Below are 15,388 nucleotides of genomic sequence, written 5' to 3'. Positions count from 1 at the left end.
GTGTGTGTGTGTGTGTAACAACTGTGTTACGTAAAGTATCAAACATTATGCTGCTATAAAGCGAGCTAGGAGGCATACCAAGGCAAGACTCAATAATTATATTTTAAAGGGTACAAATCTTACCCCATACATGATGTAGATGCCAAGCGTACTTCCAGCCACGGTTGCAAACCCATTAGTCATCACCGTGTGAAGTTCCGAAAGGGTCATCTTATCCAAAAGGGGCCAGATGATCGTCAAAGTCTCGCCCTAAATTTCACGTGAAATAAAGAACATAAGTGTTTTATAAATACACACACATCTCTCTCTCTCTCTTTATATATATATATATATATATATATATATATATATATATATATATATATATATATATATATATATATATATATATATATATATATATAAAAGAGAAAAACGAACATTTCAGAACGAAAATACATTTAGTATTATGGTGTCATATAATGCAAGATATTGTGTTTTCAGATCATCACACACACACACAAAAAAATAAGGACATAGACACAGACACGCACATGCAAAATATACGTATCAGTGTTAACAGGAATGACAGCTACACATATTTTAATTGATCATCATTTGCTCAAATTTTTCAAGCTAGATTGCGACCTTGCTACACGGAAATTGCTTTCTATGGACCGAGTACCTGGAACTGAGGTGCTACACGGAGATTGCTTTCTATGACCGAGTACCTGGAACTGAGGTGCTACACGGAGATTGCTTTCTATGACCGAGTACCTGGAACTGAGGTGCTACACGGAGATTGCTTTCTATGGACCAAGTACCTGGAACTGAGGTACTCTGATCCTCCTTTTGCGAAACCAAACAGTTCTGAAGTAAATTAAACTAAACTAACTCACCCATCCGACAAATATATTAACAGCCGCATGCAGTGTCTCCATGGGAGCCGTACCCATCGTGTACTCCATGATAAAGGCAATTTTTTCAATAAGGACCTGGATCCATCCCAGATAGTACAGTATTCCTATAGTGGCGCTGAAGAAAATTAGCACGGGCATCACCTGAAAGGTGCATCAGTTACGTTCAGTGTAATCTAGCTTTGGACAAAAGACTTGGAATTGATAGTGTCATGAATGCATACCCTTATGAGTAGCAAGATTTATTTAGTTTAATTCAGTTTTATATGACGTATTGAAACACGATTAAAATTCATATTGATATTCATAGTGTTTACAGTCGTTAATGTATCTTTGGAAATACTGACTGAGGACGACGCAGCACTAACCATCACATGTTAGGATCGATCGAGCGATCGATTTGCTGATTGACTTATTCATTTAGTAGTGTTTAACAGCATATCATCTTATAAGATAATATTTAATGCCAAGGCAGTCGCAGTAAGACTCATCACAACAGCCGACTGTCATGTCTGAAAGAATATGTACCACATCTCTCAGCTCTTTCATCTTGTAAGGAGCTGAGAAGTCAATCTTTTCTAACATTAAGTATCCGACTAGAACAGTAACACTGATCGTCCTAGGTACACATCTCAATTTTACTGCATTACTGTCAGAAACCAAAACGACAATATTTTCCCCATCGTAAAGAAAATTTGGATTAACATGAGATATTCAAAATATTGTATGGTTTGGTCAAAATCAGGAAGTGTGAATGGGAACGTTTTTAGTCGTTTCATCTGTTGTGATTAATTCGGTAGCTCTTTGGCAATATGATAAACGTATTAAATACTGATGTAGATTATTACATATGGATAACATTGTCACATGATGTTACATATGTTGATGAGGAAGGTGGTGTAAATTGAACTATTTATGTATTTTTTTAAAAAATTATTTTTTAAATATGGTTTGGAATAATTTCGATTTTCACAGCATGTTAGGTGTATTGGGGGTTCTATGATGAAGAATTAGCCTGACAAAATGACTGAGTACCCCAAACATAATTATTATTTACAACTTTTAAAACAGCATTTAATGTTTCCGGATTTTGTCTACCAAGATACAAAACTATCGATCTGAAACACAACATATACTTCAAAGGCAAGAACCTTCGTACGTAAACAAGGTACTATTATCGAGGGTGAATTCGCATTTTATTTTGCTATTGTTTTATGTAGCTCTTCTCCATGGAACTCAGTGAATCTTTGTTTAGAAAAAAACTGGACATCTAACCTGTACTTTGTTCACCTTTTTGCTCATCACAGGACTGTTAAATGACATCATACTGAGAAAATGCTTCAGGCAGAGGTTAGTAGTGTGACAGACCTAACTGAACCTTCGTCTAAATACCATGAGAAAAGTAAATCCTACCTGTAGTTTCGTGAAAGCTCTCATAATAATCATTAAACTGAAATCATGTTCAAGCACTGTAATTATTTAAACTGATAATGCATTTCAGAGACTTTTATCTAAGGCCATGAAACTGGGTATGAATATAAGATGTGTCTGTCATACAGTCTGGATATATAAGCATAGATGGCAGAAATTCTCAGCATACATGAAAGGCAAAATAATGTTCCATGAATCCTTCCCCGAAGATAAATTTTGATCCAGCTTCAGCGTACTTCATGTAGTCTGTGATCCTATCTCCAAGCCAATCAAAAGCGTAGTACCCCCACGTGCTCCTCAAAACGATCAGGGCAAAAATAAACTGTAGTAGAAGCCCCGAAAGCACTGGGCGCCAGGTAACCTTAAAGGTATAATACATGTATTTCATAAATTGAACATACAGCTTTACATGAGGACTATATGCTGCAATCGTCGTTAATATATAAATATAATCACTGCAAGAACATATTATTTTTTTCAACAACCCATTCATAAGAGACTATGAAAACATTTTTTTTTAAAATTCTCAAAGTACATAAGCGAGATATAATGCAGTAAAACTTTTTTTTACACCAGCCTGCTTGTGCAGGGATGTCACAGTATAACACTAAATTAAAACTACTTGCGCATTATAAATGTTTGAATAAAATCACTCGTGTGTACGAAAACACAAAGCATTGAAAATAATAAACTGACAAGAGTAGCAGCGTAGTAGCGAAAAATAAGAAATTAATTTTTTGGTACAACATACAAATGGACACAGAGCTACAGCGTATTGAATTCAACAGTCTTTATAAAGAGGATACAAATATTTATTGAATTTAACTTCAAGAACTAATGTCAATATTTAGAGATAACGCCTATTTATGTATACGTTTGAATGATGTAAACGTGTGGTATAATCTAGTTGGGTTACAAAAAAATGAGGGAATAAAAGTATAAATTTGTAGATTTCAAACTTAAAGAGAAACACCTCAGCACTTCAAGGAAATAAATTACTTATTACATTTCAATAATAATAACGCAAGAATAGCACCATCAACACTTGTAGCAAACTTGTGAAGACAGTAAAATACTGGGTTTGAATTTATTTATTTTTAAAAGTATTTTATATGGATAAATACACAACTGTAGTCTGCTAAATTTACAATACAACTTGAAACTCTCAAACACAAATATCAATCAAGTGTTGGAACTAATTAAACAGAACATAAGGAAACTAGATACCCGGATTAGAATAAAATGGATATTAATCGACTATGCTACGCACACATTATACAAGCAAGCTCAAAACGAGTTCCCACAAAAGAGTTTATGTTACTCATGCCGACAAGAGTAGTTGATATTCAAGCGTATAGGAAAGAACAATTGATATATAATTTATTTTGACTTAACATATTTTTTTTTCTTCTCCAACATACGCTTGAATTGAAATAGCGAAAAGAAAATGTGTGAGCAAAAACTTTAAACTATGCAGTTTGATGAAAGAAATATGGAAGTTTGGGAATTGGCAATGAAAAACATTGATTCCACTTAGTGAGGCAAAACCAGATCTGTAGTGGAAAGTTTTAACACAGCTTTAGAGTCTAGAATACGAAAGTACTAAAACATGGTGACATTTTGCACAAAGTCTTTTCTATCTGTGAGTCTTTAATTTAGCCCTTAACATTGGAGTAGAGGTTAGCAGCCAGTGTGTTACTTACTCATTTCAAGTTAACAAAGAATCTAAATTGACAACTGCTACACGTGCAGAGTATGAGCCTAACAGTTCGAATCTTCGCAGAGTACGAATTAAATATGCTCTAACCTGTAAGATAGAATTCTTTGTTTTAATATATTAATTCTGCCTATTATTATCACGCATTCTTCTACTGGAATCCAGGGATAGCACTTTCCGTTCTGTCTGGTGTATATTTATAATTCTCTATAATTAATTCATATATTGATTTTTTTCATTGGAATTGGAATGACTGTGTCGATAAATGAGAAATCATTACTAGGTCGTCATGCGAGTGTATTTGCTACACACGAGTGCATATAACACACCGATTGAGTAACATCAATTTTTGGTGATGTGTGATTAGTCGTGAGGAAATATAGGGTCGTGTGTGCAGGCAAGGCATTGGGCGCCGTTTACCCGCGGACCTGGGTTCGAATCTCCGTAGAGGACGAATTAAAAATTATCTAACCTGTATGATATTAATATTTATTTTATTAAAATATTAATTCTACCTACTATTATCAAACATTCTTCACAAGGAATCCAGGTATAGCACTTTCCGTTCTGTCTGTATATTTATAATTCTCTCTCTCTCTCTCTCTCTCTCTCTCTCTCTCTCTCTCTATATATATATATATATATATATATATATATATATATATATATATATATATATATATATATATATATATATATATATATATATATATATATATATATATATATATATATCTTTCTGATCTGTGTATATTGAAGTACAATTATTGTATTTAGTTATGATCGATGAATGTGTCGATCTTGACGATGTAAAAAGGAAAGCAAATAAACAAACCAAACTAGCTTTAGTACTAGCTTTTTTAAAAGACTATACATACTTATAAACAAAAGAAATATAATTTGTAATATGTTTAGAGTTTCAATTTCAAAACAATCTGCTTGTGGTTTGCATTATAGGTACTCACTGATTTGCATTTGCTCCACACATTTATAGCATGCTTACGTGACTAGTAAGTACTGTGTTTACCACGACACGTTTGTCGCCATACAGAGTACGTATTTTCAATGTTCCCTTCACCAATTCACCATTTGTTCATCGAAAAGATCGTGCGTATTTTAAATGCTCCTTTCATCTATTTCTCTATTTGTTGACCAAAATACAGCCTTTTTTTAATCAATTTGAAAAAGCCTTTGACAAAATATCTTCTTTAGCTTTTAATTAAATGTGCATTCAGGGTAAACATGACAATCCTGTATATCTTTTTTAGTTGTAAACCAAATTGCACGTAACGTTTTAGGTTCAGTAATGAACTATATCTTTCTCTATAGTTTTCAAAGTACATAACAGTTTTATCACAGTTAGGTTTGAACCTAGGTACTAAATCATCATTTATCAACCTCTTTCAAAGCATGGTCATTTCAGACTTTACACAAAAATCTAATTATTAGTTTGTGTTAACTAAGCTAGGGCTGAAATATATTTTTGTGTTGTTGTATGCATAAGTTGTTTAAAAAGAGTATGCTACTCTGAGAACTACATCTAGAATTCAGATAATTTTACTGTTGATATATATATATATATATATATATATATATATATATATATATATATATATATATATATATATATATATATATATATATATATATATATATATATATATATATATATATATATCTGCATGTGATTATACGGCTTGTAATCACTAAAAATACGTATGATACCTGCATTCAAATTAGAAATACGAGTATTTAAAAGATACCTTTAAAAAGAACACTTTCATAAATACATACAGTGGGATATTGGTAAGGAAATATATACTACGTGTATGTGTGTGTGTGTGTGATTTAGATTTTGAACGTAGCTTTAAAAAATTTCCAGTCTTATCGCTAGGAACTGCAGTGTGGCAGTTTAAAGTGATGTCTAGCACTGGGGCATCATGCCACAGACATGTAACATGATGTCCCACCCAGTCTCTTGAAGTTCCTCCTGCAAGATAAATAATTTTCTCACCTGATCTGGATGTTTGGAGAAGAAGAACATCACGAAAACAAAAACAAATAGTCCTATTGCAGAAATTATGTTTCTCGGTCGCTTTATCAATACGTCCACAACAATAAATATTACCACAGCTAACACAGCAAACATTGTTACTGTCCTGGAAATATAAATAAAATTATGTCACAATTTGTTTTAAATGTTTATCAGGTCTTTAGGCTTTTATGGTATTGAAATAAGGCAATCCTAATGTTAAAAAAGTAAAAATAAATTGTGTCATATGATAAAATAGGTGCTATCGGCAGTTGATGGATCCCCAGATCACAGCAAACATTGTTACTGTCCTGGAAATATAAATAAAATTATGTCACAATTTGTTTTAAATGTTTATCAGGTCTTTAGGCTTTTATGGTATTGAAATAAGGCAATCCTAACGTTCAAAAAGTAAAAATAAATTGCGTCATATGATAAAATAGGTGCTATCGGCAGTTGATGGATCCCCAGATCAGCTGTAGAAATGGAACGCGACCATAAATAACTTTGTATCGTGTTCTTTAAATATTTGCAAAATGTTACTAGTGTCCATGAGATGCTTGTAGAGTTTAGCTACATACATTCTTGACATGCAATAATATAAATTATACCTGTATAACCTGTATTATCTCTGATTTATGGTTTCTTAAAAATTAGTAATACCCGTGATTAGGGCAGTCAATAAACTCACGATAAAACCGAAGATACCTGCGATCATTCAAAAGAGAATCTATCTTTAAAAGGCACTGTACTCTTTCTTTGCAACCGTTTTCGTATAAAAAGTTAAAACTTTATGTACTGACCAAAGCAACATTTATATTTCCATCACCTTGTGGTAGAGAAATACATTTGCCAATTAAACAAGTGCGGAGTGAAAATTTTGTGTTTCAATTTTTCATTAAATACTAGATAACTCGAATAGATACCTATTAATTATCCTTCCATATGGTCCCAGTCTTGTAGCGAAGGGAAACACGACTTTTTTGTAGATTGTCATTCCATACCTTCGTTTAATTAGGTGATAAATAATTCCTTGGCTCACCAGTACTGTTATGATCACCAATCTCACAGAACCATCATCACCGAATCGGTATCGTACGGCGTAACCGAAGTAACCGAAGTAAGCCAAGCATAACACTGTTAAGAATAGTTTATGCAAAGTTCGTTTATTTTTCTTTATCCACTGTTCAAGGCGAAAACGTGACCACACAACGCACCAGAGTGGTGAAAAATTACGTAACATTCTCGTCAGGCGTTGGCAACGATCTGTGTCTCTGGATTGTTGACATGGGGCTTCGAAATCCATTTGTACCTATCGTCAAATATTATTATTATTATTATTATTATTATTATTATTATTATTATTATTATTATTAAATTTTATAATGAAAAATATCGATTGAATGATAGTAAATACAAAAAGAGTACAAGTATAATTAGTGTATTTGCAATGTAAATAACAATTCTACATATTGAATTTACGTCGAGAGAGAAGTGAATCAATCAAGTGTGCTAAAATAAAATTCCATTATTAAATTCACAGCTATGTTTCTTTTTTGGAGAATAACGTTCGTTTGGAATTTATAAGTATTACTTAGTATTTTCATGCTTTGCGTTTTAAAATGAAAGTGCTACATGCATTTGCTTTAAACTAGAAGATTTTTAAACGGAATCGCCCCCATATGTGTATATATATATATATATATATATATATATATATATATATATATATATATATATATATATATATATATATATATATATATATATATATATATATATATATCACCGTCTCCAGCATGTATTTGGCATTCATGATACAGCCTTACTGTAGTTCAAGTCCTACTTGGTCAACAGGACATAAATTGTATCTGCAAATGGAATACACTCCAGCCCAGTTGATCTATGTTGTGGTGTTCCACAGGGGTCTGTTCTTGGACCTGTTCTCTTCATTCTGTATACTCAGTCGCTCTCAAGTGTCATAGATCATCATCCAGTGTCTCACCAATTGTACACTGATGATACCCAAATATACAAATCTAGCCACCCAACTGAAGTTGATGCTACCATCCAAGGGGTAGAGAAGTGCATTTCTGATGCGAAATCAGGATGACTTGTAACAAGCTGCAGATGAATGATGATAAAACTGAGGCCATTCTGATCACAACACAAAGACTTTCTCATTCACATCCTTTACCTCAGACAATAAATATCAGCAACACCAACACTAAATTCACACAATCAGTACGAAACCTAGGTGTTACTCTGGACAGTACTCTCACATTGCACCAACATGTCATGAACATATGCAAGGCTGCATATCTTGAGCTGAGACGCATCAGCTCAATCCGTCAATATCTTTCAGTTGATGCCACTAAAACACTTGTGTGTTTATTAGTACTTTCAAGACTGGACTATTGTAACTCAATTCAGTCTAGTTCATCTCAATATCTACTCCAGAAACTTCAAAAAGTTCAAAACACAGCTGCTCGGATCATACTTAGAGTACCACGATCAGAGCACACCTCCCCGCTGCTCTGTACCCTACACTGGCTATCTATTCGATTCAGAATCAAATACAAAATTTGTTCTCTGTGCTACATTTCACTGTCGGACTCTAGTCCAACATACCTATCTGACCTCACCCATGTGTACACACCAGCAAGATACTTACACTCCTCTTCTGACAATCGTATACTCATTATTCCCACTATGAAAATAAAGTCATATGGACAGTGTTCTTTTGCATACCAGGGCCCAGCAACGTGGAATGAATTAGCCACTGAACTTAGACACAAAGACACAGTGATCACATTCAAGAGGGCTCTCAAAAGTCACTTATTTCGACTGCAAGAACAAACTTAAAGACCTAATAATGTTTCCTACCTGAAATATTCTCAGCATGTTTTTTATTTTTTAATGTTTTTCTAATTTCACGTTGTTTGTTTTTGTAATAATATTATTATGTTTCTTATCTTATAGGTGTTGTCTAATGTTGTAAAGAGCTTAGAGCGTCTAAAGATTAGGCGCTATACAAAGTCCTCATTATTATTAGTATATGTGACGAACTGAAGAAATGTTAGGAATGTGTGTTTGCCTTACCTGAGAAGGTGGATTTTCATCTGTGCCCATCAGTGTATCATTTTCATTTGGTCTATCTTTGTCAACCTTGCATCTTGCGACCGTTTTAGATTCACTCGTTGAATTGTCAGCCATGTTGCGTACTACGCAGTTCTGTCGTTTCACCAAGATTTACCACCTATTGTGCAAAGACACAGCACATGTACGTATTTTTTTTAATAACAATTTCTTCTATGTATACTGATATCAATATGATTAGTTCCAAGACAGAAAATAGACAACAGGCACATTTGGTTAGTGTAAAGCGTCAAATTTGGAATAAGTATTGATCCTTAAAGTTGAATGCATTGATCATTAACATTTAAGCCAGAAAAGTCTTATTGCAGGGTCACTTCGACCTTTCTTCTTTCTCCACCAGTCAGTGTTAAACTTCAAAGGCTAGCATCTACGACTCATTGAGATTTGACCTGGGCAACGCTGTCCTGAGAAAGTAAACATCTGGCTACCAACCATAACTGCTTGATCGGAACCCATGTCAAATAGTCATTTTCAAAACGAAGTTGATATGCAACGTTGTCCAGACATTCTAGACTATCCATAATCTGACAAAGGATTTTTAATTATTTTGGGGAAAAGTTTAGGAAGAGCTGCGTACGATTGTTCAGAGTAAAATAAGGCGTACACTTTGGAAGCATTGTGAATTTAAAGTGGTGACCTTGAACGAAATTCTTTAGTCCGAAAATTCCTGAGAGATGAGAATTTTGGCTCGAGGAAGCCTAAAAAGAAAAGTGCTTTCCTCGTTAAATAAGAAAAGTGCTTTCCTCGTTAAACGAGAAAAGTGAACCAGATGGCTGTCTTGTAAGACAAGTTTCAGTGCTGGAACGCAAACTTTCTGAAAGAGAACAACATTAATGTATGCAATTTTAAGTTTTCATGTATAAAAAAAATATTCTTTGTTTTATGCAAATGTATTTGATATGACTAGGATCCATATTATGTATCTATCATTCAGTTTCATGGAAATATGTTGGTGCTAGAGTTGTTATGCAATTTATCTCTTTAATTTTAAAGTTACTAGTTCATTGAGAGAATCGACTGATCGCGTGTGTTCCAAATTTTCATGTGTAGGATTTCATAGGGTTATATCAATTCATTTCCTTTGCCTGTTAAGACGATACTGATTATCGTGAGTTAACGATAATCGCAAATTTTTATCTGATTTTTGAATGTTTAACTAATCTTGTATGTTAGGGATTGTTGTGAGCTAGAATATTGTGAATTTTAAACAATAGTAATTGATCATGTAGTAGCGTAGGTAAAGAGATGCGATAATGTTGGATACACCGCTCACGTGTTAATTTATGGTCGGTCGCTGTGAAGCGAGAGTGATGATCTATTTTATGCAGTGTTTGGATATCTAGTTATGCTTCTGAGTAACGTAAGTGTGGGAATTTTATGTACGTATAGGAAGTGATACATACATAGATTATGGGGTAATTTTGTCATTTAAGGAAACATCTTTCTGGGAGAGACGGGACAGTCTGAAGACGGAAATCCGGAAAGAGATGACCTGTTCAGAATAATAGACATGGAAGTGCGTTCAGAATAGGAAGACTAGAGAGAATAGGAAGACATGTGACACACGGGTCAAGAGAGGAAGGTGATGCAATCAGTCGCGGACATTGCGCTCTCTTCACCACTCGTTATTATGATGAAATAAATGCAAATTAGATACTGATATTAAATTCTGTTGACATAACTTTGGTTGAATTCGAGTTACCGCTATTAATTCTTATTAATTACATTTTGTTATTTTCTTGTCTAAGGGGGCTCGTACTGCATTATATCTGCCCAATAGTCTTGCTCAGTTCTCTGTTGATGTTCTATCGATCCACTCCCACCGGGCCATAAAATCGACGGAGGTCATCCCCTAGATAACGCCAAAAAAATCCAATTAACCACCCCTCTTTCTAAGAGGGCGACGTCACAGCTAGCCTTTAATGGTTCGACTCAAATTCAGCCTTCAGAAATATTAAGAGATTCAGAGACTTGCTATCCTTGAAATGGACTAATCGTGAGAATTTAATCCGAGAGTATGGTGCGAAAAGTTTTAGGATGATTTATGTAGTCTAATTTCACAGTGCCGTCTGTCGTGGTCAGCGTGACACGTAAACATTAAGACTGAAGTATTGACTTGGTCTGCTATAACTTGACAGCTTGCAATAATTACTTTTATTAGAGTTCATTCGACACAGGTGCGGCAAATACGTCAATGAAAGGTCATATGGTGGTAAAATGACGAAAGTTAAGACGAACCAGAAACTATTGTAGGAACTTATGGTCCATTTGAAACAGGTATCATATAAGGAATACTTTCCAGAATAGTTATTAATAAAGGCTGACTGGAGAGGATTATTCTAACTTCTATAGGAGTGATAAAGAATTTTGGCGAGTACAGAAGTAATCCTTATTGGCTGAGCTAAACGAGGGGGAGTGTGTTCCCAGACGGAATTCAGGGTTTTAAAATAGGTCCCCTCTTAGAATTAATCTTTTCTGTCAAGGGGGAAAGTCTGATGAACTCTGAGAAAATTAAAAAGTAATTTCTTTCTTGAAACGAATTGTCCCAAGTACAAGGAGGTCTGGAACTTTAGAGACCCATATCCAGGGAAGATACAGAGAGAATTCACTGATGATAAGCGAGCGAGAGCCCGGGAAAGCACAATGTCAATACAATTAAATCACTAATGTAAGTTTGCAATCATTGTTGGATCTCACTTTGGATTCATTCTTCAATGTTTCCTTGAGTTAAAAAATAATCGTGCATGTTTAATGATTCCTGAATTGTAAGAATGTCATATAATATTTCGTTATATGACTGAGCTCGTATTCAGTTGTTCGTTTGCAATAGTAATCATCTAGTGTGCGATTTCATGTTTCTTCCAATACATTATTGTGGGAATATGAAATTAGATTTGTATCATTTATTCTGAGGATTTATTTTTTATGTCTGAAAACGTATGTCAATGAATATCTAATTAGCAAAGTAAAAGAGTTAGGAAAAGGAGTGACGTCCATTAATTGATATGTAATTTAGCTGTGCATACTTTTCATTAACCGAGAATGGAGTAACGGTGCTGACTGGCTTAGTTAAGCTGATAAATGTATAGCCACAACGGGACAGTAAAAATATCGAAGCGGTCTAATTAAAGGAGACTAGAAATCAAAATTTTCCTTTTACGTATGTAATTCTCTACAGATTTTAATTCGACTGCAATGTTTATAAATGAAATATCGTAAGCGGGTAGTGATTATATTGCGTGGAAGATACCACGATTCCGTAAATTGCCGAGTTTTTCCGAGTTTTAATGAGACGACAGATCACGTGGTACCGTGACGCTATACTAGCGAGTCCTCGAATACAAACATAAACATTGGCGAGCGAAGCAGACAGGAGACCACATTTGGGTTGCACATTCAAAAGTTGAATCTGCAGTCTGATATAATAGTTTATGTACTGTACTGATAAGTACTAAAAGAAATTTGTTAAGCACAGGCCCCGGGCTGGTGACTTAAATAAACTAAAGTCCTGAATGAAATTCCACAAGCCCGGACAGTTCATACCAGTCAACTCTCAAGCCGGGAGAAAAACCTCCCGATTTTGGGGGTATTTCCTCATCTACCTCCCGATCTCGTAATATCTCTCAATTTCGCGCAGCGAAGTCCCGATTATTACATTATGTCTGTCAATTTTCATTTGTCAGAAGAAAAAACCCAACCCCAAACCATTTTTAAATATAACGTATGCAATCCACAGTCTAAACTGCCACACTGCTGACATCGTAGCGATATGACTGAAAAATTGTTAAAGCTACGTTAAAAATTCAAATCACACGCACACACGTCTAAACCCGGCACTGGACGAAATAATTAATATCATACAACAGTTTTTTTCTTCATTTTTTCTTCTTCAGTAAATAGAACGTGAAGATTAAACATTATTCAAGTAAATTTCAGATTTTTTAAACAACTACAACAGTACTATAGTAAAAAAAAATAATTAAAAGAATAAAATTGTCACCAATTAGCTTAAATGAATGATCACGTTGAAATTTTCTCTGCAAACAAAATCGCATCTCCATTTCCGCCAAAGAAACTCGGCCAGTTAACACCTGACATTCCTCTACCGTATATGAAAAGTTTAATTACCATGATTAAATTACAAGGAATAAAACAAAATATACCATGCAGTATATGTGGCCCTAAAGAACTAATTCTGAATAAATATTTTAATCAGCAAACAGTGTTACATGCATTAAGACTTAAACCTAAGAAAATAAGGTGGGGCATAAAACTTGAGAAAAACAGTTGCCAGATGTACGGTAACTTGTGACTGCAGATTTGAACTGTTAAAATGAAGTCCATGGCATCGTAAGTAACAACAAAATAGGCATCGTTTATTTGGTAATCAATTGCTGGTGCTTTTACATACACACACTGTCGAACATGGTTTCTTGGAAGTATGTCCGAAAGGCAGTCCTTTTCACAAGATCAATGTATGGATAAGGATTCTGTTCATTAGTCACACAGGCTTTATTGTTTGCGTACTTAAATCAAAACTTTAGCTATTTTGCAATTTAGCCAGAACTGACCAGAGTATGCAAAAGGGGCTTGTCATGGGGGAATAATAAGGCGTATCACAGCGAGAAAAGGCACGTCAAATGGGCGGTCGCACATTGGGGCAAGGGGTGGGGGGTGGGTCAGTAGTCCCTCCCCCGTTCTATTGTCAGACAGTTAATGTGAAACTTTGACCTTTTTTTTAATCGCTCCTTTTTAAACTGCCCAAGGAATAGTTTTATATCAGTTCCAATTAATACAGATTACCGTTTATGCATACTACATGTATACAATGCATTTTTTTTAAATTTAATTTTTATAAGATTACTGAAAATTGTGTTTTCTTGAAACACGACAGGTTTAGAATCTTATTTTTAGCAAAGCTTCGATTTGATTAAAATCAAATCTAAATTTCACCTACGACAGTGGTGATTTGATTTAGATTGTGCCGTGTTAACACGGCACGTATGTCAACATCTTGAAAATACATTTACTCATTTCACCAGCGCGATCAAAGTTTCCCCAGGCAAACACTTTTTGTTTCGACAAGCCTGACGGGCACCTCACTTTGAATACAGGATGGGCCGGAACTAAAACCAGAAGGGGCCCAGGGTGTCGGGCTATCAGATTTGCTTTTAGCACTGCTGTTTTAGATAAAAGATATGTGGATTGATTGTTGCATTTTGTGGTCACTTACTCGTCCTTCTGCCTATTTTCGTAACTCACACGTTTAACTCTTTTCCCAGGATTTAAAATGTTCAAAGGTATGTCTGGAACAGCGCCAACTTTTAGTCTAGGCCTAGCATTTGCGTATCTTTGAGCTGCTATTTTTTCATGATCCATCTCGTAACATTCCTTTGAGAAATGTAACGTGCACATAGTGCTGTATGGTGTTGCTTTGAAATCGACTCTTTTGTAATAATGTATCCATTCTTTCATGATGCCTTTATCTTTCGGTAAAGAAAAAAAATATGTTCACAGGCTTTTCTTAATGTTCTATTACACCCGTAAGCAACGCAAAACGGTATTGTCTTTTACTCGGGCAACTCCCACTTGGGTTGCTGGAGTCGCTACTATGACGTCACATCACGAAAGTAACCGAATATGCGCGGAAATTTTGCATACGAGGTCACGGAAATTCAGCTCCTAGAAGATAGGCCAATATTTAAATATTGGCATTACGGTCGCAGATGATACTTCAGAATAAGGTTTTCTGCTATAGTACTTTTATTATTATTCTATATTTCCATTGGTTTCTGGTCTCCTTTAAGTCATGTTCTCAGTTAAGAATACGAGTGGCCGCTTAACATATAATAGTGTCGTGAGTGTGTCTTAGGTGGCGAACTGACCATATTAGGTAGTTCTGTTAAATTTCGATAGACGATATCTGACGCAGAAAAGAGAGAATATTGATTGATCCCTGAATAAAGAAAATCCTGACATCTATTTAGGTACTATATTTTTTTAATGAAAGGAAAACAGCTCCACACTATTGTATTGTGGGAAAAGATCTGCAACCTAAAATTGGATGACCCGAAGAGGCTAGAGAAAGAAACAGAGAGAGAGAGAGAGAGAGAGAGAGAGAGAGAGATTTTGATTTTTTTAACGTAGCGCGTT

At 34.7% G+C, this 15,388-nt stretch overlaps 1 protein-coding gene across 1 annotated transcript in view; it reads right to left on the bottom strand.

Moving 5' to 3' along the window:
- Positions 1-9,292, bottom strand: part of LOC149802050 (solute carrier family 28 member 3-like) — a 29,512-nt gene extending 20,220 nt beyond the window's left edge. Inside the window, exons 1-6 of the mRNA XM_089956883.1 lie at positions 9,179-9,292; positions 7,003-7,388; positions 6,059-6,203; positions 2,497-2,688; positions 879-1,040; positions 124-249 (exon numbers count right to left, since the gene is read on the bottom strand). Coding sequence (XP_089813009.1) covers positions 124-249; positions 879-1,040; positions 2,497-2,688; positions 6,059-6,203; positions 7,003-7,388; positions 9,179-9,292 — 1,125 coding nt within the window. The remainder of the gene's footprint in view (positions 1-123; positions 250-878; positions 1,041-2,496; positions 2,689-6,058; positions 6,204-7,002; positions 7,389-9,178) is intronic.
- Between the last annotated feature and the right edge of the window lie 6,096 nt (positions 9,293-15,388).

The sequence above is a fragment of the Sinohyriopsis cumingii genome, chromosome 4 (assembly GCF_028554795.1).
Source record: "Sinohyriopsis cumingii isolate HCF-2022 chromosome 4, ASM2855479v2, whole genome shotgun sequence".
In the NCBI taxonomy this organism is placed as follows: Eukaryota; Metazoa; Mollusca; class Bivalvia; order Unionida; family Unionidae; genus Sinohyriopsis; species Sinohyriopsis cumingii.
This window is presented reverse-complemented; position numbering and strand designations above follow the sequence as displayed.